Source organism: Elgaria multicarinata, chromosome 5 (genome assembly GCF_023053635.1).
Source record: "Elgaria multicarinata webbii isolate HBS135686 ecotype San Diego chromosome 5, rElgMul1.1.pri, whole genome shotgun sequence".
Lineage (NCBI taxonomy): Eukaryota > Metazoa > Chordata > Lepidosauria > Squamata > Anguidae > Elgaria > Elgaria multicarinata.
Window position 1 is genome coordinate 137,086,216 of NC_086175.1, and position 15,528 is coordinate 137,101,743.

The 15,528-nt window shown below is 48.3% G+C and overlaps 2 protein-coding genes across 2 annotated transcripts; both read right to left on the minus strand.

Annotated features, from left to right (window-relative positions):
* Positions 1-1,680: 1,680 nt before the first annotated feature.
* On the minus strand, positions 1,681-5,643 carry LOC134399329 (olfactory receptor 52P1-like). The gene is made up of 2 exons (XM_063127334.1): positions 4,733-5,643; positions 1,681-1,708 (listed from the first exon to the last, which is right to left on the minus strand). The coding sequence occupies exons 1-2, from the start codon at positions 5,641-5,643 to the stop codon at positions 1,681-1,683; spliced, it is 939 nt and encodes a 312-aa protein (XP_062983404.1).
* Positions 5,644-11,703: 6,060 nt separating this feature from the next.
* Positions 11,704-13,909, minus strand: LOC134399328 (olfactory receptor 52B2-like). The gene is made up of 2 exons (XM_063127333.1): positions 13,897-13,909; positions 11,704-12,650 (listed from the first exon to the last, which is right to left on the minus strand). The coding sequence occupies exon 2, from the start codon at positions 12,592-12,594 to the stop codon at positions 11,704-11,706; it is 891 nt and encodes a 296-aa protein (XP_062983403.1). The 5' UTR covers positions 12,595-12,650; positions 13,897-13,909.
* Positions 13,910-15,528: the final 1,619 nt, after the last annotated feature.

The window sequence follows — 15,528 nt, forward strand, 5'->3', positions numbered from 1 at the left end:
GGCTCAAGTTACGGGAAGAGCCAGATTCCGGCTGGACATCAGGAAAAACTTCCTGACTGTTAGAGCAGTGCGACAGTGGAACCAGTTCCCTAGGGAGGTGGTGGGCTCTCCCACACTAGAGGCCTTCAAGAGGCAGCTGGACAACCATCTGTCAGGGATGCTTTAGGGTGGATTCCTGCATTGAACAGGGGGTTGGACTCGATGGCCTTGTAGGCCCCTTCCAACTCTGCTATTCTATGATTTTATGATTCATTGGCCTCCCTGCTCCCTGAATTTGACACAAAAGCTCCATTTGCCCTCCTAGCTGTGGGCTGACTTCTCTTAGGCTACTACCACCACCTCTTGGGCCACTTTCTCTGGCACCAACAGGGAGCCCTTTATCAGCTCCTTTTCCTTCTGGTTCCAACCCATTCACCAGCCCCTTGCACAATTAGGTAAGGTGTGCTACTACCATTTATAGACAGTCTAGCTTTGGCCATTTTAGATATCAGGTTGGATCCAGATTTAGTCATATTAAGAGTAGACCTACTGAACTCCAGGTATGATTAAATATTTATCCAAGCCATCATATTAATCAAAAACATATAATTTTGTGCAAAACTGAAAACTCCCAGTGCTAGTTTAAGAAAAGACCACTTGGTTTTGTCAAATGCCTTTTTATTATCAAAAATAATACTGAAATGTATCAATATTGCTGTGGTTTTTAAATATTTCTTATTTTGTATATAGTTTGATTACTTGGCTCAGCAATACTACAAACGAGAATGTAGCATTAGAATGTTTTAGGATGTTTTTAACAATGTATATTATGTTTTAATTCAGTTTTATGTATTTTGTCGCTTATAGAATCATAGAATAGTAGAGTTGGAAGGGGCCTACAATGCCATCAAGTCCAACTACCTGCTCAGTGCAGGAATCCACCCTAAAGCATCAGTGACTTGATCAAAATGGAGAGGTGGGTAAGAAATCATAGAATCATAGAATAGCAGAGTTGGAAGGGGCCTACAAGGCCATCGGGTCCAACCCCCTGCTCAATGCAGGAATCCACCCTAAAGCATCCCTGACAGATGGTTGTCCAGCTGCCTCTTGAAGGCCTCTAGTGTGGGAGAGCCCACAACCTCCCTAGGTAGCTGATTCCACTGTCACACTGCTCTAACAGTCAGGAAGTTTTTCCTGATGTCCAGCTGGAATCGGGCTTCCTTTAACTTGAGCCTGTTATTCCGTGTCCTGCACTCTGGGAGGATCGAGAAGAGATCCTGGCCCTCCTCTGTGTGACAACCTTTTAATTATTTGAAGAGTGCTATCATGTCTCCCCTCAATCTTCTCTTCTCCAGGCTAAACAGGCCCAGTTCTTTCAGTCTCTCTTCATAGGGCTTTGTTTCTAGACCTCTGATCATCCTGGTTGCCCTCTTCTGAACACGCTCCAGCTTGTCTGCGTCCTTCTTGAATTGTGGAGCCCAGAACTGGACACACTACTCTAGATGAGGCCTAACCAGGGCCGAATAGAGAGGAACCAGTACCTCACATGATTTGGAAGCTATACTTCTATTAATGCAGCCCAAAATAGCATTTGCCTTTCTTGCAGCCATATCGCACTGTTGGCTCATATTCAGCTTGTGATCAATAATAAATGTATTTATTATTATTATTATTATTAAACCCCATTAAACGGAGAAAGACTTACTTCTGAGTAAACACATATAGAACTGACTTTTAATAGTGTTGTCACTCAGAAGCTTTCTTTTTTAAGTCTTAAAACAGCAAACTGGAAAGAAGTGCTCTGCAACCCCATGCTTCCTTCTGAGGTCTTGCTTCTATTTACTCAGAAGTAAGTCTCTCTGTGTGTTCAGTGGTGTTTACTCAGAGGTATGAAGCCTCCATTTGATTTTACTATGTTCACGCTCCAAATCCTCCAGGCAGGGTGAGGGGAAAGGACGAAGCCTAGGCAACAGGGAATAACCACGTAGGGAGGGAAGTCGTGGTGTCCAACTACCACCAACCAATGAACTGTAGGGGGAGGTACAAAGGAGATCGGGGGGGGGGGGGGCGAATGTGCAACCCAATGGAAGAACAGTGATGTGCTGGTGCTCACGAGAGGAGAGGTATAAAGATGGATGAACTGTAAAAGCGCAAAGGTGTAAGTTGATCAGGCTTTCACACGTTATGGATATGAGGGAGGATAATTCGAGGGTAAACCAGGGCAAACATGCAGGTGTGATGAAGCTCAGAAAAACACTCGGGGCCTTGCTAGACCTACCTGAAAATCCGGGCGTGTGGAGGGGCCAGCACGGGCTGTCATTCCTATCCACACATGTGTAGTATTTATGGTTTCATATATCTGAAGAACTTCCTACAGCCAGCATACAAAGAATAACCTTTATTTCAAGTGAGTCACGATACATACAAAAACTGCCTCTCCCGTGTCAGGTGAATGCATTTATACAAATCACTAGAACACTCACTCAAGTCAATTAACCCAATCAGCACACAATCATTACATCTTTCCTTTTTTCTATTTTTTTTTAATTTTCGTACCCAAATCTTAGAGGTTTTCTCACAATTCTTCCTCTAGATGTGATTACTGGTTTCTCCTCCAGCTCCATCTTTTTTTCTTCATTCTGTTCCATATTTACACTTCCACCACCTTCTTTCTCACTCTCCCTATCATGACTTTCCTCACTCATCCTTTTCCCAGACGTTTGTAAGTCCTTTCTATTTCTCCTATATAACCTTTCATCCTGCGTTTCCACCACATATGATCTAGGATTTTGATGATGCTCAATTACTTTTGCTGGTTGCCATATTCCTTCTTTCTGAATAGTAACTCTTTCTCCCACATCCAGTGGTGGCAATAGCTTAGCCCCATGATCATCATAAATTTTCTGCTTTTTCTGTCTTTTTTTTAACTGTTCTTGCACCCTACTATGTGAAATACCTTCTGGTTGCAGCAATGTCTTTGCTACAGGTAATCTTGTTCTGAACCTTCTTCCCATTAGTAGCTGTGCTGGGGACTGATTATCTAGCATAGGTGTATTTCTAAGATCTAACAGGCAAAGATATATATCTGTATTATCCAAGGTACTCTTCTTTAAGATCTTTTTGACTGTGTGATGTGGCTGCAAAAAAAGCAAATGCTATTTTGGGCTGCATTAATCGAAGTATAGCTTCCAAATCGCATGAGGTACTGGTTCCTCTCTATTCGGCCCTGGTTAGGCCTCATCTAGAGTATTGCGTCCAGTTCTGGGCTCCACAATTCAAGAAGGATGCAGACAAGCTGGAGCGTGTTCAGAGGAGGGCAACCAGGCGGTCTAGAAACAAAGCCCTATGAAGAGAGGCTGAAAGAACTGGGCATGTTTAGCCTGGAGAAGAGAAGATTGGTGTGTGTGTGTGGGGGGGGAGACATGATAGCACTCTTCAAGGACTTGAAAGGTTGTCACACAGTGGAGGGCCAGGATCTCTTCTTGATCAATCCAGAGTGCAGGACACGGAATAACGGGGTCAAGTTACAGGGTAACTGGCTGGATATCAGGAAAAACTTCCTGACTGTTAGAGCAGTACGACAATGGAACCAGTTACCAAGGGAGGTTGTGGGCTCTCGCACACCAGAGGCATTCAAGAGGCAGCTGGACAACCATATGTCAGGGATGCTTTAGGGTGGATTCCTGCACTGAGCTGGGGGTTGGACTCAATGGCCTTAGAGGCCCCTTCCAACTCTACTATTCTATGATTCTATGATACTGGATGAAGCACATAGCTACCAGGATTAGTAGCCACTGGTAGCCCTCTCCTTCAGGAATTTGTCTAGCGCTCTTTTAAAGCCATCCAAATTGGTGGCCATCTCTCCATCTTGTGGAAGTGAATTCCATAGTTCGACTATCCACTTACTTTTGTCTGTCCTGAATCTCCCGCCAGTCATCTTCATGGGATGGCCCTGTTGGATTCTAGCATTATGAGAGAGGGATCATTTTGTAGAACTCTGTCATGTTCCCTGAGCTTTTCCTCTAAGTTGCAGAGTCCCAGATGTTGTAACCTTTCCTTGAAGGGGAGATGCTCCAGACCCTTGACCATTTCGGTTGCCAAGTTCTGCCATGTTTCAAGCTCTTTGATATCCCTTTTTGTGGTGTGGCAACCAGAGCAGCCCAGATTTGTGTAAAGGCAGTATGAAAGAGGCAGCTTTATTTTCCATCCCTTAACGATCCCATCGGTGTTGTTTGCCTTTGTCCTGGCAGCTGCACACTGCCTTCTCTTCTCTTGGAGTGGCCGCTGTGCTCCAGTCAAAGAGAGGCAAAAGCCCAGAAGCCAGGGCCTGGCAGCTGCTCTGAGACCAGGCTTCGTAGGTGGGCAGGGGTGGGGGTGGGCAGATGGTCAGTGGCAGTGGCAGCAAGACAGCATGTGGGACAATGTTGCTCGTCATCACTGATCCTATCACACAGGGACAATTGGTGTGCATGGAACAGCCACAAAAAGGTGGAAGGACACATGTGATAGCCATGAATGTGCTGTCCAGGGGACCCATCACATCTTCCCAAGTTGCAGATATTGAGATCTGAATGCAGAGGAAATGTGATATTCTTACAAAGGAAATACAGACTTGAGGGGAGCCGTGTAGACCGAACGCAAGAAATAAGAAATAAATGCACGTTTATTCCAGAAAATCCCAGGGGTGTGGAGAGGGCCTTACTTTCCCTTTTCCACTTCTCTTGAGGAGGACACCCTAAAGGTTCTAAGCATGCTTTCGCGGATCTTTTTCGTTCTCACCCCATAGATGATGGGGTTCATCATGTGTGGAATTAGGACATAGATGTTGGCAATAATAATGTGGACAGAGGGAGCAACTGTGTGGCCAAATCGGTGAGTGAGGAAGGAGAAGAATGCTGGGGTGTACGTGATCAAGATCACGCAGACGTGGGAACCACAGGTGCCGAGGGATTTGACCCGTGCCTCCTTGGAAGGAAGTTGGAACACCGTCCGGAGGATCAGGATGTAGGACACAATGATGAAGATGAAATCCAGCCCTCCAGTTAGAAAGGCAACTGTCAAGCTGTAGGCTTTGGATGCCCGGGTGTCGGCGCAGGCCAGTTTCACCAGTGCCATGAACTCGCAGTAGGTGTGAGAGATGACGTTGCCCCTGCAATACAGCAGCTGCTTCAGCAGAATAGGGTGGGGGCACAGCAGCACGGCCCCTCGGATCAAGACAGCCAGGCCGATCTGGCCGATGGCTGTATGGGTCAGGATGGCAGCGTGCCTCAGGGGGTTGCATATCGCCACATAGCGGTCAAAGGCCATGGCGGCAAAGAAACCTGACTCCATGGTAGAAAAAGAATGGATGAGGAAAACCTGGGCCAGGCAGGCATTGGCATGGATGCTTCTGTCCCGAAACCAGAAAATACTCAGGATTTTGGGTAAGGTGGTGGTGGAGACCACAAGGTCAGCGACTGCCAGCATGCAGAGGAACAAGTACATGGGCTCATGGAGGCCTGGCTCATTCTTGACCACCCCCAGGAGGAGGCAGTTCCCCAGAAGGGAGACAATGTAGATGGAGCAGAAGGGGATGGCGATCCAGGTGTGGAAGTCTTGCAGTCCTGGGATCCCGACAAGAATGAAGGCAGAAGGGTGGAGTAAGGTCCAGTTGGCGATGGACATCTTAGACCCAGCATGTGGGCCTGTTTGTTGGAGTCCTGAATTAGGACTGGTTTTTTGTGATTTCCATATCTTTGTACAAGCCTGCAAAACCTGGAAGAAACTGAAGACTCAGCATCAGTCAATCAGCTTAAAGGTCAAGTTTGCAGGTGGACTTTATTGAATTATTGGGATGATGCAAAAGTCTAATTGTCTTGCCATTGCCAATTAGTGGTTTCATCATTTGTTCAGGGAAGTGTATATAAAGAGAGTTTTGGAGCTTTGTAACCAGATTAAAATATTCCCTCTCTGCTGATGTGAGCCCTGCTGTAACGTGTATGACCAAGTGTGTGAGTATGTTGGTGTAAATTTGTATTGCCATAAACTGTGTTATTTTCTATCAGTAAAATACTTTATTTTTGTACCAAACAAAATAGACTCTGTCTTGAAGTTAATTTGGTCTTTGCTGACTTTCATAGTTAAGAACCGCTGCTATTCTGCTAGTTCACTGGTATAGTGAACAAAAGGGTTTATAAATAATATAACCCTCAAGACTGTTCAGTTCTGATTCTGAACCATGGCAGCTGGCCAACCCTGAAAGGAAGCAAGGGTTTTCAAAAGTTGCCAACCAGTTGAGAAGAGACCGGGCCAGGAGCATTTGGGCACCAGTCCATCCATCCTCAAACACTATCAAGGGAGCCTTTCGCAACAGGGCCAGATCTACACAAAGCAGAATATATACAACACTTTGGCCCTGTTCAGAAGACACCTTAAACCACGGCCATGGTTGAAGGTGTTGTCTGAACAGGGCCTTTGAAAGCAGTTTGTAAACGGCATGGTGAATGTGTCCTGGGCCCAACAGTTGTCAATACCATTATAAATCATTATCAAGCAGTAGTATAGATCCTGCCTATGTCCCTTCCAGATGTCTCGGACTGCAAGTCCCATAATTCCTAACCACCAGGGCCAAGGGTTGAGAAAGGCTCTTATACGGCAGGGTTCGAGGGCCCCACTGAGCCACTGGGTGACCTTTGGCTGGCTCCTCCCCCTCTTGGCCTTGCCTACGGAACGGCAGTCATGGGAAGTCAACAGGAATGTGCTGTGGACTCCGGCTGAGCCCCTTGAAGGAAGGACGGGTGGGCTGTAAATGTAACCTGCAAATAATAACAATGAGCTATCGCTTCCTTACCACTTCTCAGCACGTGGTACTTTGCATGGCTTTCATCCTGAAAATACCCCGTGCCTGTTTCCAGTGCATGCCTTGCTCATAACTGCTCACTCAGCGCCTTCAAGGCAGAGCTGGTGTTTGAATGGGTTTTCTCCTATGGCCAAGAGAAAGGCAACAATCCTAAGCATATTTCCTGTTGCCTTTGAAGTTGTCCCACAAACCTCAGCTGATGCAGAATGCAGCCACTCGTGTGCTCACAGGTGACAGGCGGGCAGAGCGTATCACTCGGACAAGAATCTCACTTCTGACAGGGACTCGCCAGGTGGCCTGAGGTGAGCCACTCAGGGTCAGGATGGCGAGAGTCCTCACTTATCTTCCAGGGTGGCTGTAAGGAGACCAGCAAGAGAGTACCTGGGAAGTGCTGTGAAACCACGTTTACTAACAGGGACTGGCCGACGAGACCACATCACGATAGTCCTTTTCCGGCTTCATTGGCTGCCAGTCCAAGTCCGGGCCCGATTCAAAGTGCTGGTATTAACATTTAAAGCCCTAAACAGGCTTGGGGCCAGGTTATTTGAAGGAACGCCTCCTCCCATATGTACCTGCCCGGACCCTAAGGTCATCCTCAGGGGTCCTTCTCCGTGAGGCAATGAGGCACATGGCTATCAGGAGGGCCTTCTCTGCTGTGGAATGAGCTCCCTAAGGAGGTTTGCCTGGCACCTCCACTATATTCTTTCAGACGCCAGGTGAAGACATTTTTATTCTCTCAGTATTTTAACAGTCTATAAATTTAATTTTAACTTGGCTGTTTTTAATTTGTATTCTAAATTTGTGTTTCATAGAATCATAGAACAGTAGAGTTGGAAGGGGTCTATAAGGTCATCGAGTTTAACTCCCCACTCAGTGCAGGAATCCACCCTAAAGCATACCTGATAGATGGTTGTCTAACTGCTCTTGAAGGCCTCTAGTGTGGGAGAGCCCACAACCTCCCTAGGTAACTGGCTCCATTGTCGTGCTGCTCTAACAGTCAGGAAGTTTTTCCTGATGTCCAGCTGGAATCTGGCTTCCTTTAACTTGAGCCCATTGTTCCGTGTCTTGCACTCTGGGAGGATCGAGAAGAGATCTTGGCCCTCCTCTGTGTGACAACCTTTTAAGTATTTGAAGAGTGCTAACATGTCTCCTCTCAATCTTCTCTTCTCCAGGCTAAACATGCCCAGTTGTTTCAGTCTCTCTTCATAGGGCTTTGTTTCCAGACCCCTGATCATCCTGGTTGCCCTCCTCTAGGGTGACCATATTTGGGGAACCAAAAAAGAGGACACCTAGTGTGTGTGTGGGGAAGCAGCTTTCTGAGTCCTGCAGAAAGTACGTTATTCCGCCGCCACCTTAAAAAACCCAATTGGAGTGGAGGAGAAAGGATTTCATTCTGCACCACCACCATCCACTCCAATTGGGGCCTTTTCTATAATGTCCACGAATGACCCACTTTCCCCTTTAAGACCTCAATTGGAGCTCGGGGTGGGGGAATGATGTGCCTCAAGAAAGCATGTCATTCCCTCCTGCCATGCTAATGGCAGCCTTAAAGGGGAAGGTGTTTCATTCCAGGACATTATTGGAAATTATAGAAAATCCCCCCTGACACCATGGAAAGAACAAAAACCAGGACAAATCTGGGGAAATCCTGACAGTTGGTCACCCTACCCTCCTCTGAACATGCTCCAGCTTGTCTGCATTTCTGCACTGCTGCTGATTTTATTCTGGTTGTGCTTTTATATTGTATTTTATATCATGTTTTTATACTTTTTGTTTTATACTTTGAATGATTTTAATTTATGTGACCCGCCCAGGGAGCTTCAGCTATTGGGCGGTATAAAAATGCAATAAATAAATAATCTTCAACAGTGCTGTACAAGGGCTACGTATGATTATTGAACCCCCTGGGTCACTCCTTCCGCAAGGCCCTTTGAAGGAAGGCACTCGTAGTTCAGAGGCAGAGAACCTGCAGAAGGTCCCAACTCCAGTTCCAGGCAGCCTCTCAGCTTAAAGGGGATCCCAGGTCGGTACCCTTCTCTGCCTGTGACCATGGAGACGCCACTGCCCGGCAGAACAAGCAAGGAGTGGATAGGTGGGCCATAGCCTGACTTGTGATGAGGCGGCTGCCAGTGGGTTGCACCCATGCTTCCAATGGGTCTACCCTAAGTACGGAGGAAAACTGGATCCCACCCTGTATTTCTATGAGGGCGGGGAAAGAGAGCGCTGCCAGTCCATGAAAACAATCCAAAATCCACAGCTGGGCAATATTTCTATTAGGACCAAACAAAATCCCACAAAAATGTGCAAGCGATCGATTTTCCAGAACTCCTCATCAGACAAGGTTGAACCACGAAAAAAGTTTTTTGTGGGATTTTCATGAAGAGTTCTCAAGAACGTGGAAGGTTACATATTTCTGAGGAATCTTGGTTGATCCTAAGGAAGGAATTGCCCCACTGTGGGTTTTTATATTTCTATGCATTCCCATGTGACAAATGTCCCCTTGCTACTTACAATGCATCGTACTATTTATCTGAGACAGGTTTTGACACAGATATTTTGGAAGTCATAGAATCATAGAATAGCAGAGTTGGAAGGGGCCTACAAGGCCATCGAGTCCAACCTCCTGCTCAATGCAGGAATCCACCCTAAAGCATCCCTGACAGATGGTTCTCCAGCTGCCTCTTGAAGACCTCTAGTGTGGGAGAGCCCACAACCTCACCAGGCAACTGATTCCATTGTTGTACTGCTCTAACAGTCAGGAGGTTTTTCCTGATGTCCAGCTGGAATCTGGCTTCCTTTAACTTGAGCCCCTTATTCCATGTCCTGCACTCTGGGAGGATCAAGAAGAGATCCTGGCCCTCCTCTGCGTGACAACCTTTGAAGTATTTGAAGAATGCTCTCATGTCTCCCCTCAATCTTCTCTTCTCCAGGCTAAACATGCCCAGTTCTTTCAGTCTCTCTTCATAGGGCTTTGTTTCCAGACCCCTGATCATCCTGGTTGCCCCTCTCTCTCTCACACACACACACACACTCACACAGCCTCTGCATTTACCTGCTCCTGTGTCAGCAGGCGAAAGAGCAGCGCACTTTGTGGCCCAACAGGCAGCAAGAGAAAGTGGAGGTAAAGCAGAGAGAGGAAGGAGTCTTATACCTGTTGCTCAGGGAGGAGGTCAGATCCCAGAAGAATTGCACCATCAGCTGAGAATACACACACACACACACACACACATGCAGACGGCATAATTCAGACGTCCACCTGTGGGGAGTGGGGAAGCAAGTCGGTGCAGGGTTGAGTTGGCGCCTGTTTTCACTAGGGAAGGAGAACAAGGCTTTGGGCAGCTCCCTCTTCGTCACAACATCAGCACAGCCATTGATGCCCTGAACATGCAGCGCACTTTGTGGCAGGGAGGGAGGGAGGGAGGGAGGGAGGGAGGGGGCTCTGCAGTTCTGAGGGGTCAAAGTGCCCCCCACAGCACCCAATCACCAAGACCACTTGGGTATCAAGCAGCCACGAGGCGTACGTGTATGAATGAGGCCAAAGGGACATTAAAAAAAAAAAGCCTTACTTTCATGACATGTGGGGCTGTTTATGCCATTCTCTGTGTTTATTTGCTTCCAAAAGGCATGTGCTGTCTTCCTATCATAGTTGGCATTCCATGCAGCTTTCAACGGTTATCATACAAAACACCAGTATGATAAAAGCATAAAGCCAGGGCGTGTGCCATGAGATAGAAATCACAACGAGAGAAGAGGCCGTTGGAGCAGATGAGGGAAGCCCGGGTGGCTGCACTGTCCAGGATTGTGTTTTACACCCTCAGGCTGGTATGCCAGCTGTGGCCCTATCTGGAGAGGGTAGACCTTCGCTCAGGTATCCATCTACTACTAATGTCCAGGCTGGACTACTGTAATGCACTGTATGTGGGGGCTGCCTTTAAACTTTGGCTGGTCCAGAAACTTTGGCTGGTGAAGAATGTGGCTGCCTGTGTGTTGACAGTGGCGAAGTGTTCCGGATCCTATAATGCCCATACTGTGAGCATCATCACACAGGAGAAAATTGTGTTTGCTTACTGTTGCTTCTCCGCCCACGTGCCTGTCCCTCATTCCTTCCTCTTTCGAAAGAGGAAGTAAACCACGTGCGCATGGCCCAAGCAGTGGGCCGTTTTGATCCCGCTGCTTCTCCTGCACACAGCAGCAGATAGCGGCAACTTCCGTCTTTAAAAATAAGTTGGACTTACCAGGCTGGTTTTTTGTCACGCGAGGGTGAATGACGTGCTTTCCCACCCCCTCACTGGGTGTCCTCTTTTTTGGTTTCCCAAATATGGTCACCCTAAGCCTCTCTTCTCCTCAGACTCAAAAGGCCAGATTTCACCCCTGACATGGCCCAAGATTAGGGATGGGTGAATGTCCCCCCCCCTCCCAGCAATTGCTATGAAATTCAAAAGGATGAAACAGGGGAAAAGGTCCTCATGTCCAAAATAACTCCCAGTGTCGTGTGCACTGCGGTGTCCTTATCAGAGTCTGCAATGTTCGTATTAAATGATGTAACTGTTACAGCCCAAATTCAACCAGCTACTGATCTTAACAGTGCGTTCCCACACAATTTCAGCATCACTGTCTTATGCCCATTCACACCTGGCCCGTCTCCACGAGCGTCACCATACACCTGAGGAAGCTTCAGAGAGATGGCAGCTCATATGAACACAGGAAGGAAAGAAACACCATTGGTCAGTACAAGCATGAGTCAGGAGATCCAGGTAAAAATGGCACCAGTCATTCCGGCTCACTCTGAATTCTGGTTTCTTGGGAGTCCACCTCGCTTGGGATTCCTCCTCAGAGGCAACCTTCAGCCAAGGCCCTTGACTGAGGGTTAGGCCCAACCTGAGCTTTTAGCAGCATGTTCTCCCTGGCCGCGAGAAGACATGTCTGACTCGTTGCCGGATTTGTTTTGTTCTCACCCCATAGACAATGGGGTTGAGCATAGGGGGGACGACCACGTAGAGGTTGGCCAGCAGGATGTGGATGCAGCTAGGAATGTTGTGGCCAAAGCGGTGGGTGAGGAAGGAGAAGAAGGCTGGCATGTAGAACATCAGTATGACGGAGACGTGAGAGCCACAGGTGCGCAAAGCCTTGAGCCGAGCCTCCTTGGATGGGAGCCGGAAGACGGCCCGGAGGATCATGATGTAGGACGCGGCAATGAGAACCACGTCCACCCCTGAGGACAGGAGGGTTGTTGTGAACCCATACCAGACGTTGACTGTTATGTCTGCACAGGCCAGCCGGGCAATGCCCATGTGCTCACAGTAGGTGTGTGGCATGGTGCTGTGGCCGCAGTAGGGCAGCCTCTTAAGGAGGAAGATGGGTGGGAACATGATACACAGCCCCCTCACTATGGCTGCCACAGCCACCTTCCCAATCGTCGAGGGCGTGAGGATGGTCATGTAGCGCAGTGGGTAGCAAATGGCCACGTAGCGGTCAAAGGCCATGGCGAGCAAGATCGAGGACTCCGCGATGAAGCTGAAGTGAGTGAAGAACATCTGGGCAATGCAGGCATCGAAGGAGATCTTCCTGGAGCCAAACCAGAAGATGGCCAGCATCTCAGGCACCGTGGCGGTGGACAGCATGAGGTCTGCCACAGACAGCATAGCCAGGAAGAGGCACGTGGGCTGGTGGAGGCTGCGGTCTGTGGCAATGAGGAGCAAGAGGAAAGAGTTCCCGAGGACTGCGGCCACATACATCAGGCAGAAGGGAACAGAGATCCAGATGTGAGATTCCTCCATGCCCGGGATACCAGTCAGGACAAATGTTATGGGGTCAAAGCTGCTGTGATTAAGTGCTGTCATGATGGGTGGGTAAGACTTCTCAGTTGAAACTCTTGACGTCTTCTGGAGAGAGAGAGAGAGAGAGAGCACGAGAGAGAGAGAGCACAAGAGAGAGAGAGCACAAAATCAAGAGCTTAGAGGACCATCTCAGAGAAGACTTGAGGCTTGAGTGCTGAGGAACAGAGGAGGCTCCCAGCAAGCAGAATAGTTGCATTCATTGAAAGCTAGTCTTCTGGAGCTGGGTGACAAGGGATTCCCCAAACTGTCCACCCTGACTGTGGGTTCTTCTCTCTGATCTTCTGTTGTCTCAACTATATCCACTCACAACCAACCAGCACTCTGCTGCCAAAAGGATTCTCCACCTCCGGTACCGTGTCCTTGTGATCCCCTGCCTGAAATCCCTTCACTGGGTTCCTGTCCACTCCTGCTGCCCAGGGCCTGGGTCCTCCCCTTGCAAACCTGCCATGGCCGTTGCTTCCTGATCAATCTGCCATTACATCTGGACACATCCCTTCCTGTGGCCTTCACCCATCTCCCTCCCTCCCTCAACTATCTAAAGACCTCTTGATCCCTGAAAAAATTCCACCTATTTTCCTTCCCTGCCCCTTATGCCTGGAACTGCCTCCCAGAACCCCTCACGGGCCCACCTCCCTGGTTCCCTTTATGCCCCTCCTCAACGCTCACCTTTCCTGGAAAGCCTTGGGATCTTTATTTAATTTTGTATTTATTTTATTTAAAACATGTCTTGGCCACCTTTCAGGGCAGAGGCACTCACCATAAAATGCATGAAATATTAACACCAATAAAATATTAAAAACATTAAAACAATAAAAACATGATTGCAATAAAACAGCAATTAAAACAATAAAACCACCAATAAAATCAGCAGGAACAACAATAGCAGCAATAACAATACTCATCGTAGGAAAGCCATGGTGAAATAAAATGCTTTTAAGGCCTTCTTGAAAGCCTGCAAGGAAGGTGCATGGAGGACCTCCCATGGGAGTTTGTTCCAGAGGTTTGGAGCCACTGCAGAGAAGGCCCCCTCCCGTGTGGACATCCACCTAATTGCCCTCACAGGTGGGCAAATGAGAAGGTCCTCTCTTTCTGTAAGCCCCTTGGGTTAGGGATTTGAGGAGGAGGAGGATAATAATAATACCTATTACATTTCTATTACATTTCTATACCACCCATCAGACAAAGCTCTCTGGGTGGTTTACAAAACCAAAGAATGTTACTTACTACTACTACTACTACTACTACTACTACTACTACTAATAATAATAATAATGGCGAAGGACTGGAAGGAGGAGGGGCCAAGCTCATGACTTCCTTCAACAAAATGAACGCAAGACCAAACAAGATTAAAACTGCATCCACAGCTGTACCTCAAATTCACCACCCTGTTCAGTGGGCAGTGAATTGGAGGGGGCAGGATTTTGCCAAAAACTGGTAGTGGGAGGGATTGAATACCTCCAACAGTTTCGGACAGAGGAAGCTGAAAAATGAAATTCTCAGCATAAAGCAATAAAAATGGTGGGTGGTTGTTGTTGTTTTTTAGGTGGGGAGAAACGTTGGCCCAGCTGTAGACAAAACCAACGTTCTTCTAGATGCAGCTATGTTTGGATTGCTTCCCTCGGGGCAAAGAGCTCCCCACCTCTGGCCTCCGAAAGCCCTGAAAGTGGGTCGAGGGGACCAATTCTTATTCCTCTCTGCTCCTGACCCCAGGGGCCGGTACCTTAGGTTCACTGCCCCACCTGTGGCTCATCAACCCAAATGGAAGCGTTGTAGCAGGCTCTCTTATTCCTCTCCCACACTGGAGGCCTTTAAGAGGCAGCTGGACAACCACCCGACATGGATGCTTTAGGGTGGATTCCTGCATTGAGCAGGGGGTTGGACTCGATGGCCTTGTAGGCCCCTTCCAACTCTACTATTCTATGATTCTGTGATAGAGCAGAGGCACGACATTGTCTTCTGCATGGAAGGAAGGAAGGAAGGAAGCCCAGAGAACCAAGGAGGCGCTGAACTCTCTGCACCGCTTTAAAAAATGATTAACAAAATAATTATTTGGGTGCCCCGGGCTGTTCTTGAAGCAACCTGGAAACGTGTGCTGAACTCCCTCCCCCACCCCAGCTGCTGACAGGCACACGGAATAAAAGCCAGTAGGAGCACAAAAACGGCCACCACCACCCAGGAGTCTTTAGACAGCACGACCCAAAGAATCCCGGGGGGCTTTTCTGAGTGAATTCAGCAGGAGGGCGGAGGGCTGTCCAGGATCTCTTCTTGATCCTCCCAGAGTGCAGGACACGGAATAACGGGCTCAAGTTAAAGGAAGCCAGATTCCAGCTGGACATCTGGAAAAACTTCCTAACTGTTAGAGCAGTGCGACGGTGGAATCAGTTCCCCAGGGAGGTTGTGGGCTCTCCCACACTGGAGGCCTTCAAGAGGCAGGTGGACAACCCTCTGTCAGGGATGCTTTAGGGTGGATCCCTGCATTGAGCAGGGGGTTGGACTCGATGGCCTTGTAGGCTCCTTCCAACTCTGCTATTCTATGATTCTAGGACGCCGTGATTGCATCCTGCATGGCTGAACCCGCATGGAGTGTGGGTTAGACTAGATGGAGATCCCAAGGTCCCTTCGATGTCCATGATTCCATGGTCTGAGTCCAATTCTCCTCCCCGCCCATCCACCCCCATGGATTCAAGGAACTTCATGCTTCAGGAGTGGGGTGGGGGGCTGTAATAGGTTTCCCCACAGCTCAGGACACATTCCTGGTCCAACTTTCCAGCCCAGGCCCTTGTCTTGACAATGTCAGGCCTGACCATCTACAGTGGAAGGAGCGCAGTTGCGGGCTTCCCGGTAGGCGCCGGCTGCTGCACCCGCCCACCCAAG

Coding starts and splice junctions, on each gene's coding strand:
- LOC134399329 (XM_063127334.1), bottom strand. CDS start 5,643: ATGTCCATCGCCAACTGGACCTTACTCCACCCTTCTGCCTTCATTCTT. Junction 1,709..4,732: donor ACGAAAAAGATCCGCGAAAG/CATGCTTAGAAC, acceptor CTATTAAAAGTC/AGTTCTATATGTGTTTACTC.
- LOC134399328 (XM_063127333.1), bottom strand. CDS start 12,594: ATGGAGGAATCTCACATCTGGATCTCTGTTCCCTTCTGCCTGATGTAT.